The 16,494-nt window shown below is 27.4% G+C and overlaps 1 protein-coding gene across 1 annotated transcript in view; it reads left to right on the top strand.

Moving 5' to 3' along the window:
* LOC111632039 overlaps window positions 1-16,494 on the top strand; it is a 100,010-nt gene that overhangs the window by 78,321 nt on the left and 5,195 nt on the right. The window contains exons 11-12 of the mRNA XM_023376395.1: window positions 5,801-6,006; window positions 6,179-6,252. Of these exons, the coding sequence (XP_023232163.1) occupies window positions 5,801-6,006; window positions 6,179-6,252 (280 nt within the window). The remainder of the gene's footprint in view (window positions 1-5,800; window positions 6,007-6,178; window positions 6,253-16,494) is intronic.

Below are 16,494 nucleotides of genomic sequence, written 5' to 3'. Positions count from 1 at the left end.
AATGAGGTCCATACATGAGTTTGAGAGTTTGAAAATCGCATGACTTGATGATAAGGATATTGTTTGAAAAGCAAAATAAGTCATTTAGTAATTCAGAAGAGTTCAAAAGAGTGTGGAAGAGGTTATGGCTGAAGATATCCAAGAATTCTCAATGAGAAGAGACTATCGCTGTATCGTTAGGTTGACCGAATTGTCAATCTAATCGATTCAGCAGGTCTAGATGCAGGATATTGAGGAGTTACTGCAGGTTTCTGGTGAGAGCCTTCCCAATGATGACCTTCAAGAACTGGCAGAACAAAGAATTCCTGTAGAACTGGAAAATAGAGATTCTGAAAACAAAGAACTCAAAGAATTTCTCTACAGATTTCCTTAGTAAAAGTTTAGTAACGATAACAGAAATTGTTCAATTGTAGTGAATGATCCAGATTTTGAAAGGAGTGCAAAAGCAAAACAAGGCATTTTGATGTGATCTTCTGATACGGACATCTGCTTAAGGAAAAAAGCGACAAATGAAACTTCACAACTTTATCACAAATAACAAGAATTTCAGAAGAAACAGGACCTTCGTCAAATAAATGAACTTCATATTTCTGTGTGCATATGTTTGTGTTATTTAATATATATTATTATGCAAATTAATATAAACATAACTTAAAATTAAAGTAATAAAATCTGTTTATTTTTGGTCACATGTTCCCTTTTCCTATTTATTCTGTGTTAAAATTACCTCATTTAATGCTATTTCATTTAGTGCTTTGCCATCTAGGAATGCATCCTCTGTGTTAAGCAGGGTCTTACTATAATTATAAATTAATTTTAGAATATTGTGGAAGAAAAGATCTGCCTGGAATTTGGCAGGAGGCAGATGCCCTGCCTCCTGCCAAATTGCTTAGCCTTAATAGTCTGATAACAGAATATGGTTGTTTATTTGATATTTGAGGTATTTATTGGATTAATTGTGTTTATTATACTGAAGGGTTCTCTATTTAGTATATATGAGAATGACCTGTTCACAAATATTCATTGCTGTTTTATGAATGTGACACCATTTTATGAGGGCACTATATCAAGTTTTGATTGTGTTTGTCTGTAGTTTTTCAGGACTTTCCTTTCTTTATATATAATCCTACTATTCAAACAACTTCAGATAATAATTAGTTTAAGTTTGCAAGCATGTACTGTAATTACATAAATAGTTAGATATAATTTTTAAAATTAAATAATTTATAATTGTAGATTATATTCAATTTCACATTTATGATCAAATTGACTTTCCAGTTAATTTATAAAATGTTACATTGTAAATGGTATTTAGTAATAAAATTTATATATTAAAAAATACAAAACTGATTTTAGAAATGGAAGGACCTAACAAAGTACAAATAAATATCATTATAAACATTAATTGACTCAAAAGAAGTATTTCCATAAAAAATAATTTGTAAGTTGTCAAATGTTATTTTGGAAAGGTTGGCATCTTAGCAAAAGGAGGTTTTTTAACAGATTAGGCTGACTCAGACTTCTGAAAATAATCTGTTTGTGTAAGATATTGTTATAAATATTAAATGTAAAATAAAAATTTTATGGTAAATTTTACAATTAAAAATGCTTCAATTTATTATACTGCTTAAACATTTTTTTTTTTAAATTTCAAAAAAATTTATCTTGACTTACATCAAAATATGCTGTCATAAATATAAATTGAAAATATAATTTCAGATTTGTCTTGTAAAATTTGCAGTTATTAATTTAAGATATTTTACATCATTTACAATTGAAAATATATGATTAGTTATATATGGTATAGAGTTGAAATATAATTTAAGAAATTTTGAGTGAAAAAATATACTAGATAGAATTATTAATATTACATTTTGTTTGGATTCTAAAGATGGGACCAGTTACTTGAAAAACATTTAAACCACATTATAAAAGTGAACTCCCTTAATATTGTCTAGCATATTTGCTTCTGTTATATTACATGGAGTCAGCTTGTTTATGTAAGTGTGTAACAATTTTTACAATTTTTCTATTACCAGTACTGAATTCACAACAAATTATATGATTAACTGTCATGTTCTAATTTTGATTAGCTATGAATTTTAGAATTAAAATACGATTATTTAAAAATCTACTTATAAAAAGTATGAAAGCTGAGAAATTCTTATGTAATTTTGTCTCATTTATCTTTATTATCAAAAAGTAATGTTGTTTTAAATACAGTTTCTTTTGTTATAATGTGTCTCAATGGAGTCATTCAAATATGATGTCTGCATTGGTGATGGGAGGCTATGTAAAAATTTTGTGACATTATAATGGGAATTGAAGAATGTTAGTAGAATGTTGATGTTTAAAGATTCTCAAAAATTTTCCTATTTGAATATATATTTTTTTTAATCAAAATCATTCTGCATAAGTATTTTGATCAGTTATCACATAGCAAGTTCTTGCTTATTTAAGTATTTGCCTTTTAGTAGAAGAGGTGTTCTGTTGGAAACACTCTAGTGAAACTTTTAATATGAAAGGATGATTACAACAATTTAACTTTTACAGATCCAGATAAAGATACCATTGAAAGATGTATACTGATATACAGCATATTATCTTTAGTTTAGGAGTTACTTTTATAATGTAATCAGACACTTCTGTGGTAAAGTCAGTGAATTACATTTTATTTTTCTATTGGCCTATTTTTCAAATTATCTTTGCCTTGTTTAGAAATATGAATAGATTAATATACTATAGATCTGTTTTACAGAATTGCTTGATTTTAATATTGGGGTGGTATATCAAGTGTGACATCAGCATGAAAGTGTCTAAAAGTTGATGAAAAAATGTGACAGGGAGGGATAAGTATAACATGAATTTGTCCATATGTGATAGATAAATGGAGGAATAAAATTGCCAAAATATGAAAACATCTTTGCTCACTTAATTTGTAAACTGTTTAATAACTGAGACACAGAAGTCATGAGCCTGAAGAGGGAAAATACCAATCCAAAATCATTGTTAAATAGGCAAATGAAGTGAATTGATTTATTAATCTTGGTCTCTGTTTATTGAGGATAATTAAGAAAGCAGTGATAAAGATCAGTAGTCTCACTATTGGAAGAAAATTTTAATCTTTGCTCAAATTTAGTTTTTCACAAGATGACCATAATTTGCACTAACACTGAGTAACATCAGGTTAAACACACAAAAAAATCCAGCAATGAGTTGCTTAATTTCCCGGCAACATTTGGTGGCACTATCTGTTATGATATTTTATTTCAAAAACTTTTATATTTAAAATATATTTTATTTAAAAAAAGCTTTTTATATTTTTAACTATTATAAAATGGCAAAAAGCTTAATTTTGAGGATAGAAACAGGTTTTTATAAAAATTGCAAATGCCAATAATGAGTAAAATTGTCATTAAGTCTGACCCTACTGGAGATAGACATGATCACCTTTATCTCCCCTCCCCCTCAACTTTTAATTAATCACCAAAATTTAATAGCATTAATCTTCCTAATAAACAAACCTCCTTGCAGAATTTCAGACATTTTCAACAAAAAGCACAGGAGTTATTAAGCTACAAAGTGGGTTTGTTCACCCTCTTTGAAGCTTAATCATGCTCCCCCACACACTATCATCCATACATACAGAAAAAACCCGAAATTTTTTTGCATTTCTTGATATTTCAAGGTGCCCTGAGTCCAAAAATGTAAAAATCTAGGGGGGGGTCATTTTTTGACAGATTGTCATACTTTTCCTCTGTTATATATAACAGAGCCAGGAAAGTAATACTATTCAGCTGAATGTAATGATTTGGAGAGTAATACACAAAATACACATATCTCAATGTTGTTTTACCCCTGTTTATTTACTCCAGTGTGTTGCCCAAATTTGTATATCCCTATTCTATCAAATTTTTTGTACTTGTCTTGATAAACTTTGAACAATGACATCTTAAATGTGAGTAAACATCCCAATTATAAGAATCCAAATAATTGATGGAAAAAGAAAGTGTGAAGCATTGAAATGAATTAAGAAAAAAGTGTAATAAAATGCTTGGAAAGATTATACAGTTTTGAGTGATCTGACCTTAGCTCTGTTTTTTCCATAAGCCTTGTTATTTTTATTAAACAAAATTCTGTAACACTGTGATTTTTAGGAACACATATAACAAGTTATAGGAGAAATAACTGAACTGTATAAATTTTTAAAAATATTGAACTTCTTTCTTTGTGCTTTTTCCAATGTTTATATGGAATCAGCATTCCCATCTTTAATCTGTCTTCTCCATTTCTCTCTATCCAGGGTATCCTCTCTCTTCCAAATCCTCTGCCATCTTGTCTCTCCATCTCAGTTTTAGTCTTCTCTGCATTCTCCTTCCCATCACTTTCAACTTTCCAATCCTCTTTCCAACATAGTCAAAAAAAATATTAAACTGAAATAATATATTATAATGGGCGAGTTTGCATTTTGTGAAATTTTAAAATGAAAATTACACATTTCCATTAAACTTTTGCATTTTTTAAGCAACATTTATAACAGTGAATAGCTTGGAAACAAAATTTAGGCATGTATTTTATTAATTTTAAAATAATAATAATAGAAAAAAGATAGAAAATTATGATCTATATGTTAAATTTATATTTAAAATATGTGTATAATTTATGGCCTTTGGTCACGTGTAGGCTGCTAAATGTTTCATTGTGGTCCACTGCCTGATTTTTGATAAAAATATTTTTGTTAGTAGACCTACCTAAACATTCATAAATACATTATTTAATTAAATCTGTATAATATATTTGAGAGTAAAGTTGTTTAAAAACAGTTTAATCTAGGATATCCTTTGGAAATACTTGAGTTGCGAATCCTAGATTTAAAATAAGATATATAATAAAATTTAAAATAGAATTTTGAATGAGCAATTATTTATTGTGACATCATCATAATGCTGGGTTGCAAGTTTTAATCACATTTTTAATTAATTTAATTTAAAATATATGCTTGTCACCTCAAATTAGTAGTGTCTTGACCCTGTACATCATACTTTTTCTGCTAGCAATAGAGTTATGTTGGTCATTTATCTAACTTCATTCAGTGGAAAATTTTAAAATTGAAATAACATGACTTCCAGTATAGATCAAAAGTTTGTATATAGTTAATTAGGGCCTCCTGCCCCTAAGCTTTCCATATCTTGTCTCATCTTTTATCTATCTAACTCCTTTCTCAAGATTAAGGAAGGACAAACAGACAGATGGACAACAGTGGGAATTTATACGTCTACAATTTTTTCAAATTGCAGCCCAGTAATGAAATTATCATCGTCTTATTATCTAATTTATTCCTTAATAAGCAGTTAATAATTTTGTAAATGGTTAAAAAGTTCTTAAGTCTCATTTTTACAAAGAATTCATATGTGATATATAAATTTTTGAAGATATTTTAGTGAAAAATAAAATATAGTTGATAAACTGCACTTGTTTATTATGATTGAGATTATATATAATCTCATTTATTCATCTATTTAAATAAATGAAATAATAATAATATCATATTAAATTAAACTTTTTATTTATTCAGAAAATAAGATTTTGTTATTGTTTATTTGTGAGTTTATTGATCTTTGTATAAGATATTCTATTTTTCTTTTAAATTGTTTTAAAATTCATATTAACTATGTTATATTGGTGTTACATTTGTTATTTATTGCAATATATAAATGTGTTAATAAATCTATATAATATATTTGCATTTATAGGAATGATTTTGTTTTATTTAATTCACTGCATAATATTTTGTTTTTAGGAGAGAATAGAAGCTATTGGAGAACAACTAAAGTCCTTGGGAACACAGCAGGAAGAATTAAAGACATGTTTACAACAGGCTAGAGAAGTACAGAATTTTAATGCAGTTAATCAGATTCAAACACAATTGGAACAAGTAGCAACTCAACAAATGCAATTAATCAGTGAACAAAGTGAAATTAATAAACAGTTGAGAAGAATAGACAGGTTAGAAAATTGTTACTCTAAAACAACTTGTAAAAAAGTTTGATGATTATAAAAATTTCATTTATATATTTAATATATAGTATATACTGTGTATATATACAGTATGTATGTATATATATATAACTGAAATATTCATTTTTAAATCAACACTTATTTTAAATTAATATTTTAGGTATTTCTTGGGAAAAAATTATAATGTTCGTTCGTCTTGTTCAGAAGCTGAAAAAATTGATACTGATGATACAGGTTAGTTTAATTTTGTTATATTTTGAAAATTAAACTTTAATTTTGAATCTCCAATTTAAATTTGAAACCATTCATAGCAATGAACGTTTAAATAATAATAATAAATAAGTTTTATTTAAATAAAATAAATATATATATTTTACTCTTATTTTCATCCTTTATATTTAAAAATTAAATGATATAAAATATGCATGGTGGATATTACTTTTTACTTTTTTGAATGAATATTAGTGATAACTTACTTTATTGTTGTTTTTATTTTGGGTTATTGTTTTTACAAGTCTAACTCCTATATCCTTAGTTAGGTCATAAATTACTGGTAGCTGTTAATAAGTTTGAACAAATATTTTTATATAAAGTGATAACTTAATAGAATCTGAGAAGACAGTTTGTTTTTTTTAAAAATGCATTGTTGTATAAAACATTAAAAAGATAATTAATGCATAACATCAACTTAAATCAAAAAATTTATTATATAACTTTCTACAGAATATATTCATATAAATAAACATAGGGAATATTTTCTACAAAATATGATGTTTTTATCAATTAAATATGATATGCTGTAATATTTATACTATTTTTGTAAAGAGAATAATAGAATAAATATAATTTAATCTTTTTCAACCTTTTTCTCTTTATATACTCTTTTTNCTCTTAATTTAAATCAGTCTTGTTCATTTTTCTGCTAAATGTTTTAGCAAAAAATAAAAAGAAATCAAGGATTATTTTTTAAAAATATAAATAATTTGTAAAATTTATATGTATCAATCATTTTAAATATATGTCCTGTAGTTATTAAGTACCAAGTACAGTATAAAAAATTTTAAAAATGTATGTATAGCCAAATTTTAATTTAACATTACAGTTAGTTTGACTATGTTGCAATAAATTAAGTTTGCTGTTAAACTGAAGAATGTTGAACAACAAGAATTATGTTTAATAATGAGGTCCATACATGAGTTTGAGAGTTTGAAAATCGCATGACTTGATGATAAGGATATTGTTTGAAAAGCAAAATAAGTCATTTAGTAATTCAGAAGAGTTCAAAAGAGTGTGGAAGAGGTTATGGCTGAAGATATCCAAGAATTCTCAATGAGAAGAGACTATCGCTGTATCGTTAGGTTGACCGAATTGTCAATCTAATCGATTCAGCAGGTCTAGATGCAGGATATTGAGGAGTTACTGCAGGTTTCTGGTGAGAGCCTTCCCAATGATGACCTTCAAGAACTGGCAGAACAAAGAATTCCTGTAGAACTGGAAAATAGAGATTCTGAAAACAAAGAACTCAAAGAATTTCTCTACAGATTTCCTTAGTAAAAGTTTAGTAACGATAACAGAAATTGTTCAATTGTAGTGAATGATCCAGATTTTGAAAGGAGTGCAAAAGCAAAACAAGGCATTTTGATGTGATCTTCTGATACGGACATCTGCTTAAGGAAAAAAGCGACAAATGAAACTTCACAACTTTATCACAAATAACAAGAATTTCAGAAGAAACAGGACCTTCGTCAAATAAATGAACTTCATATTTCTGTGTGCATATGTTTGTGTTATTTAATATATATTATTATGCAAATTAATATAAAAATAAAGTTAATTAATAGAAAAAATTTAATTTAAAGTACTGTATTTTCATGTGTAAAAACCACACTAACTGATAACCTACAATGATGTATACCCCACAGAAAATTCTAGAACAGAAATAAAATCTTTGCATAATCTGCTCCACCAACTTCCTTGTGCTTATGGGAGCAGCTATTACTCCATAGATACAAGTTTGAGATTGCAATTTAAAATTTGTGTGTAACCTATTGGTATATACCATAGGCTACAATAGTATATCTTTTAATCTTTTAATCATAGATAACTTAAAAGTTATATACATGAAAATATAGTAACTGAACTTCAAAAATATATAAACTTAGGATCACCAAGCATCCTCTTTATCTCAAATACATCCTTTTTTTGAATGTAAAACTTTCATCTTGGTTAATTCTTATATATATATAAAAAGATAAAAATGAAACTTGTAAAGATTGAATATGTACATTATATTGCTTTTTATATTCCTCGGGTGTCCTTTTTAAAGTTAAGTGATTTGATGATTTGAACATTGTAGTTTTGCATTGAAAATTATATTCAGTAATTTATAAATATTGAAGGATTCTGTATTTAATATTTATAAAGTAGTGGTGGAATATCTGGGGAAGATTGGTTCAAAATATTCATTAGTACCCTTGTAAAATGCTAATATTCATTAGCATTTTACAAGGATGGTACTATATAGGAAGACACTGTTATGGTTTGACTGGAATACAGATATCTTTTTATTATTTGCCTTAAAAGATATGTTGTTCCCATATGCTGAGCAATATGTTATAATAAAATAGGTATTTTATATATAACACTCTATAGATGATGTAAATATAAAATAATACCAGTAAATATTTTACATATATGCAATGTATTGAGAAAATATTCTATAAATCTCTCTGAAAATAATATCTTGAGAAAATATAAGAAAAATTTAAGTAATTATTATTGAAAGAAGCATATTTAGTTAAAAGTGAGATCACTGGATATACAGTCGACCCCCCATAACACTGTATATACTTGAGCCATTCACAGCACGACACACGTATTTGTAAAATATACAACATGGAATTCATATAAAACGGAATTGTCAACAGTGTTATAGGGGGGTCGACTGTACTGTTTTGTTTATACAAAACAGTACAGTTGACACACGTATTTTACAAATACGTGTGTCGGGCTGTGAATGGCTCATGTATATACAGTGTTATGGGGGGGTCGACTGTATATCCAGTGATCTCACTTTTATTCATGTTTAAAGCAAAAATCAAACATTTAATATTTGATTAATTTCAATAAATACATATCAATTTACTGCAGGAAATTACTTTTACAAATTCTGTATCAATAAATTTAATAAATTACTTTGTTCCATCCATAAATTTTTATTTATGCTTTCTGCCTACATTTTTATAGCTACATCTTGTCATTGATTTTTATTATTGAGGTAATACCTCAATAATAAAAATTAGTTTATTGATGGAATGTTCCTATATTAATAAAGGTTTTAAAAATATTCAGTTAATAAAGTATATTCTATTTTCTAAATAGATTTAAATCATAAAATATTCTATAAAAAAAAAAGTTAAATTTAATAAAATATAATTCCATTTTATTGTGTTGTTGTTGAAAAGATTTTATTATTTCTGCTTGAATATATTTTTATTAAAATACAATATTGGTTCAAAAATGTAAAATAACAAAAATTAATTGTTATTATTAAGGTTTTATCAAAAGAAGAATAAATAAATTATTTACAATAAAAATTACATTTTGAGATACAAAAACTTTTGTAATCATTTCATGCTGGAAATTACATATTATTAACATTTGACCTCTTTAAACTATTGATACTTCAGTTATGTTGATCATTAACTGCTAATCAATAATAGAACATTAATTTTATGTCATAAACTTTACAAAATTACAGTATATAATCCAATGTCTGTATTATTTAAAAATTTGTTACAGATTCCTTTCACCTTCCTGTTATCTTTTTGTTATTTATATAACATGGAAAAGTATTGAATTTGTGTCAAATTTGGCCTTCTGAGTTTTTTGCAAATCTCCACATTTTGAGACTTGCTAAACCCGAAAAAGTAAAAAACAATGGAAAAAATTCCACGGGTGTCTGTGTCTGTCTGTCTGTGTGTGTGTGTGTGTGTGTTAATGTATTTTGTTTAATATCTCAGGATGAGATGATAATTAAGAAACAAAATTTGGCATGGTAGCTTGTATATAAAGGGCATTGATGCACCCTCTCGACCTTTAACTTTTGATAGTGAAAGGTTGAGAGGAGTGGGGAGATAGGACATATGACCCTCTCTATCTGAAGTGAGATCAGATTTAATGATAAATTTACTTCCTATTAGAATTTACAAATTTTTATAAAACTCTTCTCTGCCCTCAAAATTACACTTTTTATTATTTTATAATAATTAATAATACACTCGACCCCCATATAACACTGTTGATAATTTCATTTTATATGATTCCATTTTGTATGAGTTACTTAGATTTTACAAATATGTGAGCCATTCACAGCCTGGCTCACGTATTTGTAAAATCTAAGTGACTCATGCGACATGGAATTCATATAAAATGGAATTATCAACAGTGTTATAGGGGGTTCAACTGTATATAAAGTATTATTAATAAAATATCATAACAGATGGTGCCACATAAATTTTAAATTTGTTTGCCAGGAAGTTATGCAACTCATTGCTTGATTTAAAAAAATTTTTCACAATAACACTGTTATCAGTTATGTTATTGAATCAATGATTGCTTAATAATTTATATTTAAGACAATTTCAGGAAAAGAAAACCTAGAAAATCTAATTTGGAAAATATGGACTAACTATTTTGTTAGCATTTTTTGTTAATTTTGTTTATATTCTTCTTGGTATTTTTGCTTGTTTTGCTTATACCAGACATGGGCAAATGCGGCTCTTTTTGAGTTACATGCGGTTCTTTGCTGAAAGTGTTAATTTCTGCTTTTTATTATTATTTTTACAATTTTATTTCCACAATTTTGTGAAAATATGTTTATTAAAAAAATTCAATATTTGTTTTATATTATATAATAAAATTGCAGTACAGAACTGCGGTACAGAATAAAAAAGTATAGAACTGCGGCTCCCATGCATTTTGTAAAACCTACATTTCGGCTCCCACTGAACTCTTGCTTGCCCACCCCTGGCTTATACTTTTCTAAGATTGTTTCTCTATTTTCATTTAATTCTAGGGGGGAAAATATAATATGTAGACACCTGCATTAGATTCTTTAGGTTATTGAATAGTTTAAGATTTCAGCATATCTATTCCTTTCTATTTTACAAGGTAAATAGAAATGTTGAACTTAAGTAAAAATGGAAAATTCACAATAAATTAATAATTTTTTAAATTTATAAGTAACTGTTAACTTTTGAATGTTTTATTATATTTGTATAACTACAAAATAATGAAACACAGTAAAACCTCATTATTTCGAAACTCAAGGGACCAAAACAAATGACTTCAAATTATCCAAACATTTTTCAAATTGATTTTTTTTTTTTTTTAATTTTCAACTAAAATTATGATATTATCTTATATAATTTCACGCATTCAGTTACAAATGCATTAATATTACAAGTTATTAATTAGAAATTTAAGCTATTTTGGAAAAACTGTCAGTCAGTGTGTACTTAATGAAAACAAAACGAACTATGTTAAAATGAAGACCTGAAAATAATGTACAAAAGAAGCTTAATTGCTTCAATAAAAATCACCCTCAAATTTCTTCTAGAGGACCAATGGCTAATTCTATGAAAGATTAACCGTATTGAATTTGAGATAACAAAAATCATGTGATTTGATGAAAACAAGCTTTATTAAAAGCTAAAGCTAGGAGTACACATTCTATTGTGCATACGCAGATGTATATTTAATCGACTTTGGAATTATTGAAACAATAAATTTTTGTGAAAAATGTCCAAAATAATTAAACGCCAAACAGATTTCTACTTTAAAAATAAAAAAATTAAAAAATTTTCTCTTCATTGGCAATGCTCTACAATGTTCAAATGACTTTGAATGGATGTCCAATAAATCAACAATGTAAATAATTGGTAAAATCAAATGTAAAAATGCCACTTTGGCATGGAAACTTTCCTTATAAGTATGTAACATGATGGGAGATTTCAAATTAAATGATATTTTTTATGGTCACTTGACCAGATAATGACTTTGAATTTCATTGTACATGCATTTCAAATGATCCAAACTAAAATGTATGCAAAATCCTAATCTTTTGGCTGGGGACTAGACTTATCTTTAAATTAAGTGATACTTTGAATTATCCGATATTGAAATAATGAGGTTTTACTGTATGATTAAAATATAAAATTCTGTAAACAGCTATATTATATGACTTCCATATAATAAATAATTACGGAAATAAGTTAGTAATAACATAAAATTGATATACACTAATATTATTTTGAATTACATTGTAGAGATATGGTATTTGCTATTTAATTTATATATTTTTAAATTTATTCTATGATTATTATCTATATATATAAAAACAAATATATGTCTGCCTGTCTGTCCTTTGTGCATTACTACACCATTTATCTGATTGCCATGAAACTTTGGGAAGTTGTTTAATACACTCTCGTGAAGGTTTCTAGCATAGTACATTTATCCTATGATAGGTGGCGTGCGTGTATATGAGCATTTTATCATGAGCGTTTCAGTGCAGTTAGGAGTTGAAACTTGAAATTTGGTACATGGTTATGGTACGTCACGAGAATGCACACTAAGAAGGGATTTTTCGAAATCCCCCCTGGGAGGAAAGGGACAGGATTAAGGCTTCAACGATGGAAGTGTTAAGAGAAAGCAATGTGCAAGATTTACAGGCACAGATGCGGTTTTTTGTGTTTTTGCGGGAAATCAAACATATTTTTAGATCCATCTAAAAATTTTCTAATTAGTCTGGAAACAGGAAAACCTAATTCTTGCATTCTGTGAAAATGGGTAAGATTGGCTGTAATGTAATAATCTTAATCTTCGCTATCGTTACTTTTTGCCCAAGCAACGCCGGGCTTATCTGCTAGTTATTTATAAATATTTATTATTTCATCATTTATTATACTTTGTTTTGATATTACTGGTTTATAAGTTTATATTTTAGTAATTAATCTAATAAATTTTATTTATTTATGTGCAATTTATCAAAACTTTTTCAATGTAATTAAATATTTTTTTACTAAATTTTTATAAATTTTTTTCTGAAAAAACTATTTTATAGATAGTTTATAATGGAAGCAACTTTAGTATAGAATTTTATTTGATGTATGCTTTGTTGATTCAAAATACTAGTTGTCTATGTAATAGATATACAGTTCCGTATATATCAATAGGAAAAAAATATGTAAACTATTGTAACAGTGATTATAGAGGCTTGATTGCATTGGCAATGATTATCTGCTCTTTGTAATGAAGATTTTATTATTATTAAATATAAGTTTATATCAAAAAACTTAGCATAAAAAAATTAAAATTTAAAAGCATTGTTGATTTTAAAAATATCAAGATCAAATTAAAGAAATTATTAATATTGACAGAAATGCTGAGGATCTTTGGTCAGAAAGGAAAAAGTTGTAGCCAATGCAACAGAAGAATTATTTGGAAACTTTGTGATACTGCAATATTATTAGTAAAAATGCAAATAATGCAAAATCGATTAATAACTTCAACATCTTATAACTCCAGTAAGAAGTTCTTTACTGCTAATGCTTTTAATCATATTGAATGATCTTCCTCAGGCTACAACATATGATAAAATAGAATATCTATTATATTTTATCATATGTTCAAATGCATTTGAAAATAGAAACTTACATTTTCAAAAATAAAGTAGAACTGAAAACTGAAATATAGATTTTAAATAAAAATATCCAGCAACGAGTTATGTAATTTTCCTGGGTGTTAAAAAATATAACTTTTACAGTATATAGTGTTTTTTAATTATAATAAATAAATGTGTGGTGCCATCTGTTATGAGATTTTGTTATAAAAATCTTTTTATATTATTAACTTTTATAAAATGGCAAAAAGCTTAATTTTGAGGGTAGAGATGTGTTTTATAAAAACTTGTAAATGCCAGTAATGAATAAAAACTTCATTAAGTCAGGCTCTTCTTGAGATATGATAGATGACCTAATGCTATCTCTCCACCTTCTTGATCTTTAACCACCAAACTTTAATAGCATCAATGCCCCCATATACAAGTTCGGGAATCAGTTTTTGACTTTTTGCATTTAGAGGTGTCAAAACATCGTGATTCCAAAAACCTGGAAGGTCAAATATGACATGATTACAATACTATATTATAACAGCTGGGAATGTAACCCTTGTTGCATTAAAATGATCTGGAAAGTAACAAAAAAGTAAAATTTAGTGGCTTTCTTTCTTCAGTAACACATCACACAAAGAACAGTTGATTTACATATATTTTATTAAAGGAAATGCATTTCAGGTCTTAATGACACCTCTTCAGTCCTTAGACATTACAAAAAAAGAGATATGGGTTGCATTATACAGAATAATACATATAACATTTTAACAAATTTTTTAAAAAAATAACTTACATGGTTGATTGTTGGTTACAATTGACATTAAAGAGTATGTTGGGTAATTGACTTGGTAATCAGTTTACTAGAGTTGCTGCAGAGTTCGGATCATTTTTGAGTATGTGCTTGCATTTGTAGAACAAAGTTGTATCTATACGGGAGGGCAGGGTAGGTTCACCAGATGGGGGCCATCTGGGGGAAGTGGGATGGGATAGGATCATGTGTGGATACTACTTGTTAGGGAGGAGGGGTTTCCAGATGTCACTAATGGTTAGTCCATCATTTAAGTTCATTTTATAAGTTTTTATTTTCGTGATTTCAAGATATTCATATAATTTCCTTTTTATACTATTTTTTTCTATTCTGAGTATTTTTAGATTATTAGGTGAGATCTTGCAACCTTCACTATTGCAATGTATGGCTACAGCAGAATTAGTGTAATTAAATTTAATAGCATGCTAATGTTCTTTTAGTCTGATTTTTAGGGTTCTTCCAGTTTCACCTGTGTATTGGTAGTCTGGTTGTCAGCTGCAGGATATTGTATATATATGATGCTATTTTGTTGCATTATGTCAATATTTTGAATAGTATTTTCTTTAGTTATTAGTAATTATATATATAATAATTACTATAGTTACTAATTAATAATTACTAATTATTATATATATAATTACAGAATAATTATATATATAACAACTCTAGCCCCTGTATTTACTAATAATATCAAAAAATTACTAATAACTAAAAAAAATATTATTCAAAATATTGACATAATGCAACAAAATAGCATCATATATATACAATATCCTGCAGCTGACAACCAGACTACCCAGTCAATTACCCAACATACTCTTTAATGTCAATTGTAACCAACAATCAACCATGTAAGTTATTTTTTTTTTAAATTTGTTAAAATATTATATGTAATATTCTCTATAATGTAACCTATATCTCTTTTTTTGTAATGTCTAAGGACTGAAGAGGTGTCATTAAGACCTGAAATGCATTTCCTTTAATAAAATATACGTAAATCAACTGTTCTTTGTGTGATGTGTTACTGAAGAAAGAAAGCCACTAGCTTTTAATTCTTTAAAATCTATAAAAAACCAGTAACGGAAACCTAATTAAAAAAGTAAAAATTTGTGATGATTACAATACTTTTCCTTGTGATGATATAACATATAACAGCCAGGAAAATAAAATAAAATAACAAAAAACAGCATGAGTGAATAAGGATCCAGAAAGTGTCATGCAAAATATCATTTACAATTTGGTCAGAGGACCTCAAAGAGTGATTTCCAAGCATTAGAAATACAATTTGAATTCTTTTAATTAACACATTTATCTTTCCTAATAGACTTATAAATTTCCAAAAGCTTGAATCCCTTAAGTCAACAGATTATGCATCAGACATATCAATTCTGCTATCTTTCAACCCACTTGCAGGTCAGGAGTGGAAATAAAAGCTTTCAACATAGTAATGGACATTCTCATTTTGATGGTCAAGTCACATTCCTTTAATCTTTCATATAGAGAACAAGACATGACACCAATGTACTCCAAACTAATCTAAAACCACTGATTCTCAAGGCAATGTTGAATTGGCAATATTTTACATGCCAATTCAAGTTAATCGTCTCTTAAGTAACGATCATTTTTATAGTTTACTAACAGATAAGCCTGGCGTTGCTTGGGCAAAAAGTAACGATAGCGAAGATTAAGATTATTACATTACAGCCAATCTTACCCATTTTCACAGAATGCAAGAATTAGGTTTTCCTGTTTCCAGACTAATTAGAAAATTTTTAGATGGGTCTAAAATTATGTTTGATTTCCTGCAAAAAACCACATCTGTGCCTGTAAATCTTGCATGTTGCTTTCTCTTAACACTTCCATTGTTGAAGCCTTAATCCTGTTCCTTTCCCCATGGGGGAGGATTTCGAAAAATCCCTTCTTAGTGTGCGTTCTTGTGACATACCATAACTGTGTACCAAATTTCAAGTTTCAACTCCTAACCACACTGAAA

This window comes from Centruroides sculpturatus, unplaced genomic scaffold, assembly GCF_000671375.1.
Source record: "Centruroides sculpturatus isolate CEXI.00-Female unplaced genomic scaffold, Cexi_2.0 scaffold604, whole genome shotgun sequence".
NCBI classification, from domain to species: Eukaryota; Metazoa; Arthropoda; class Arachnida; order Scorpiones; family Buthidae; genus Centruroides; species Centruroides sculpturatus.
The sequence above is the reverse complement of the archived record's forward strand: the minus strand, read 5'-3'. Positions and strand labels throughout refer to the sequence as shown.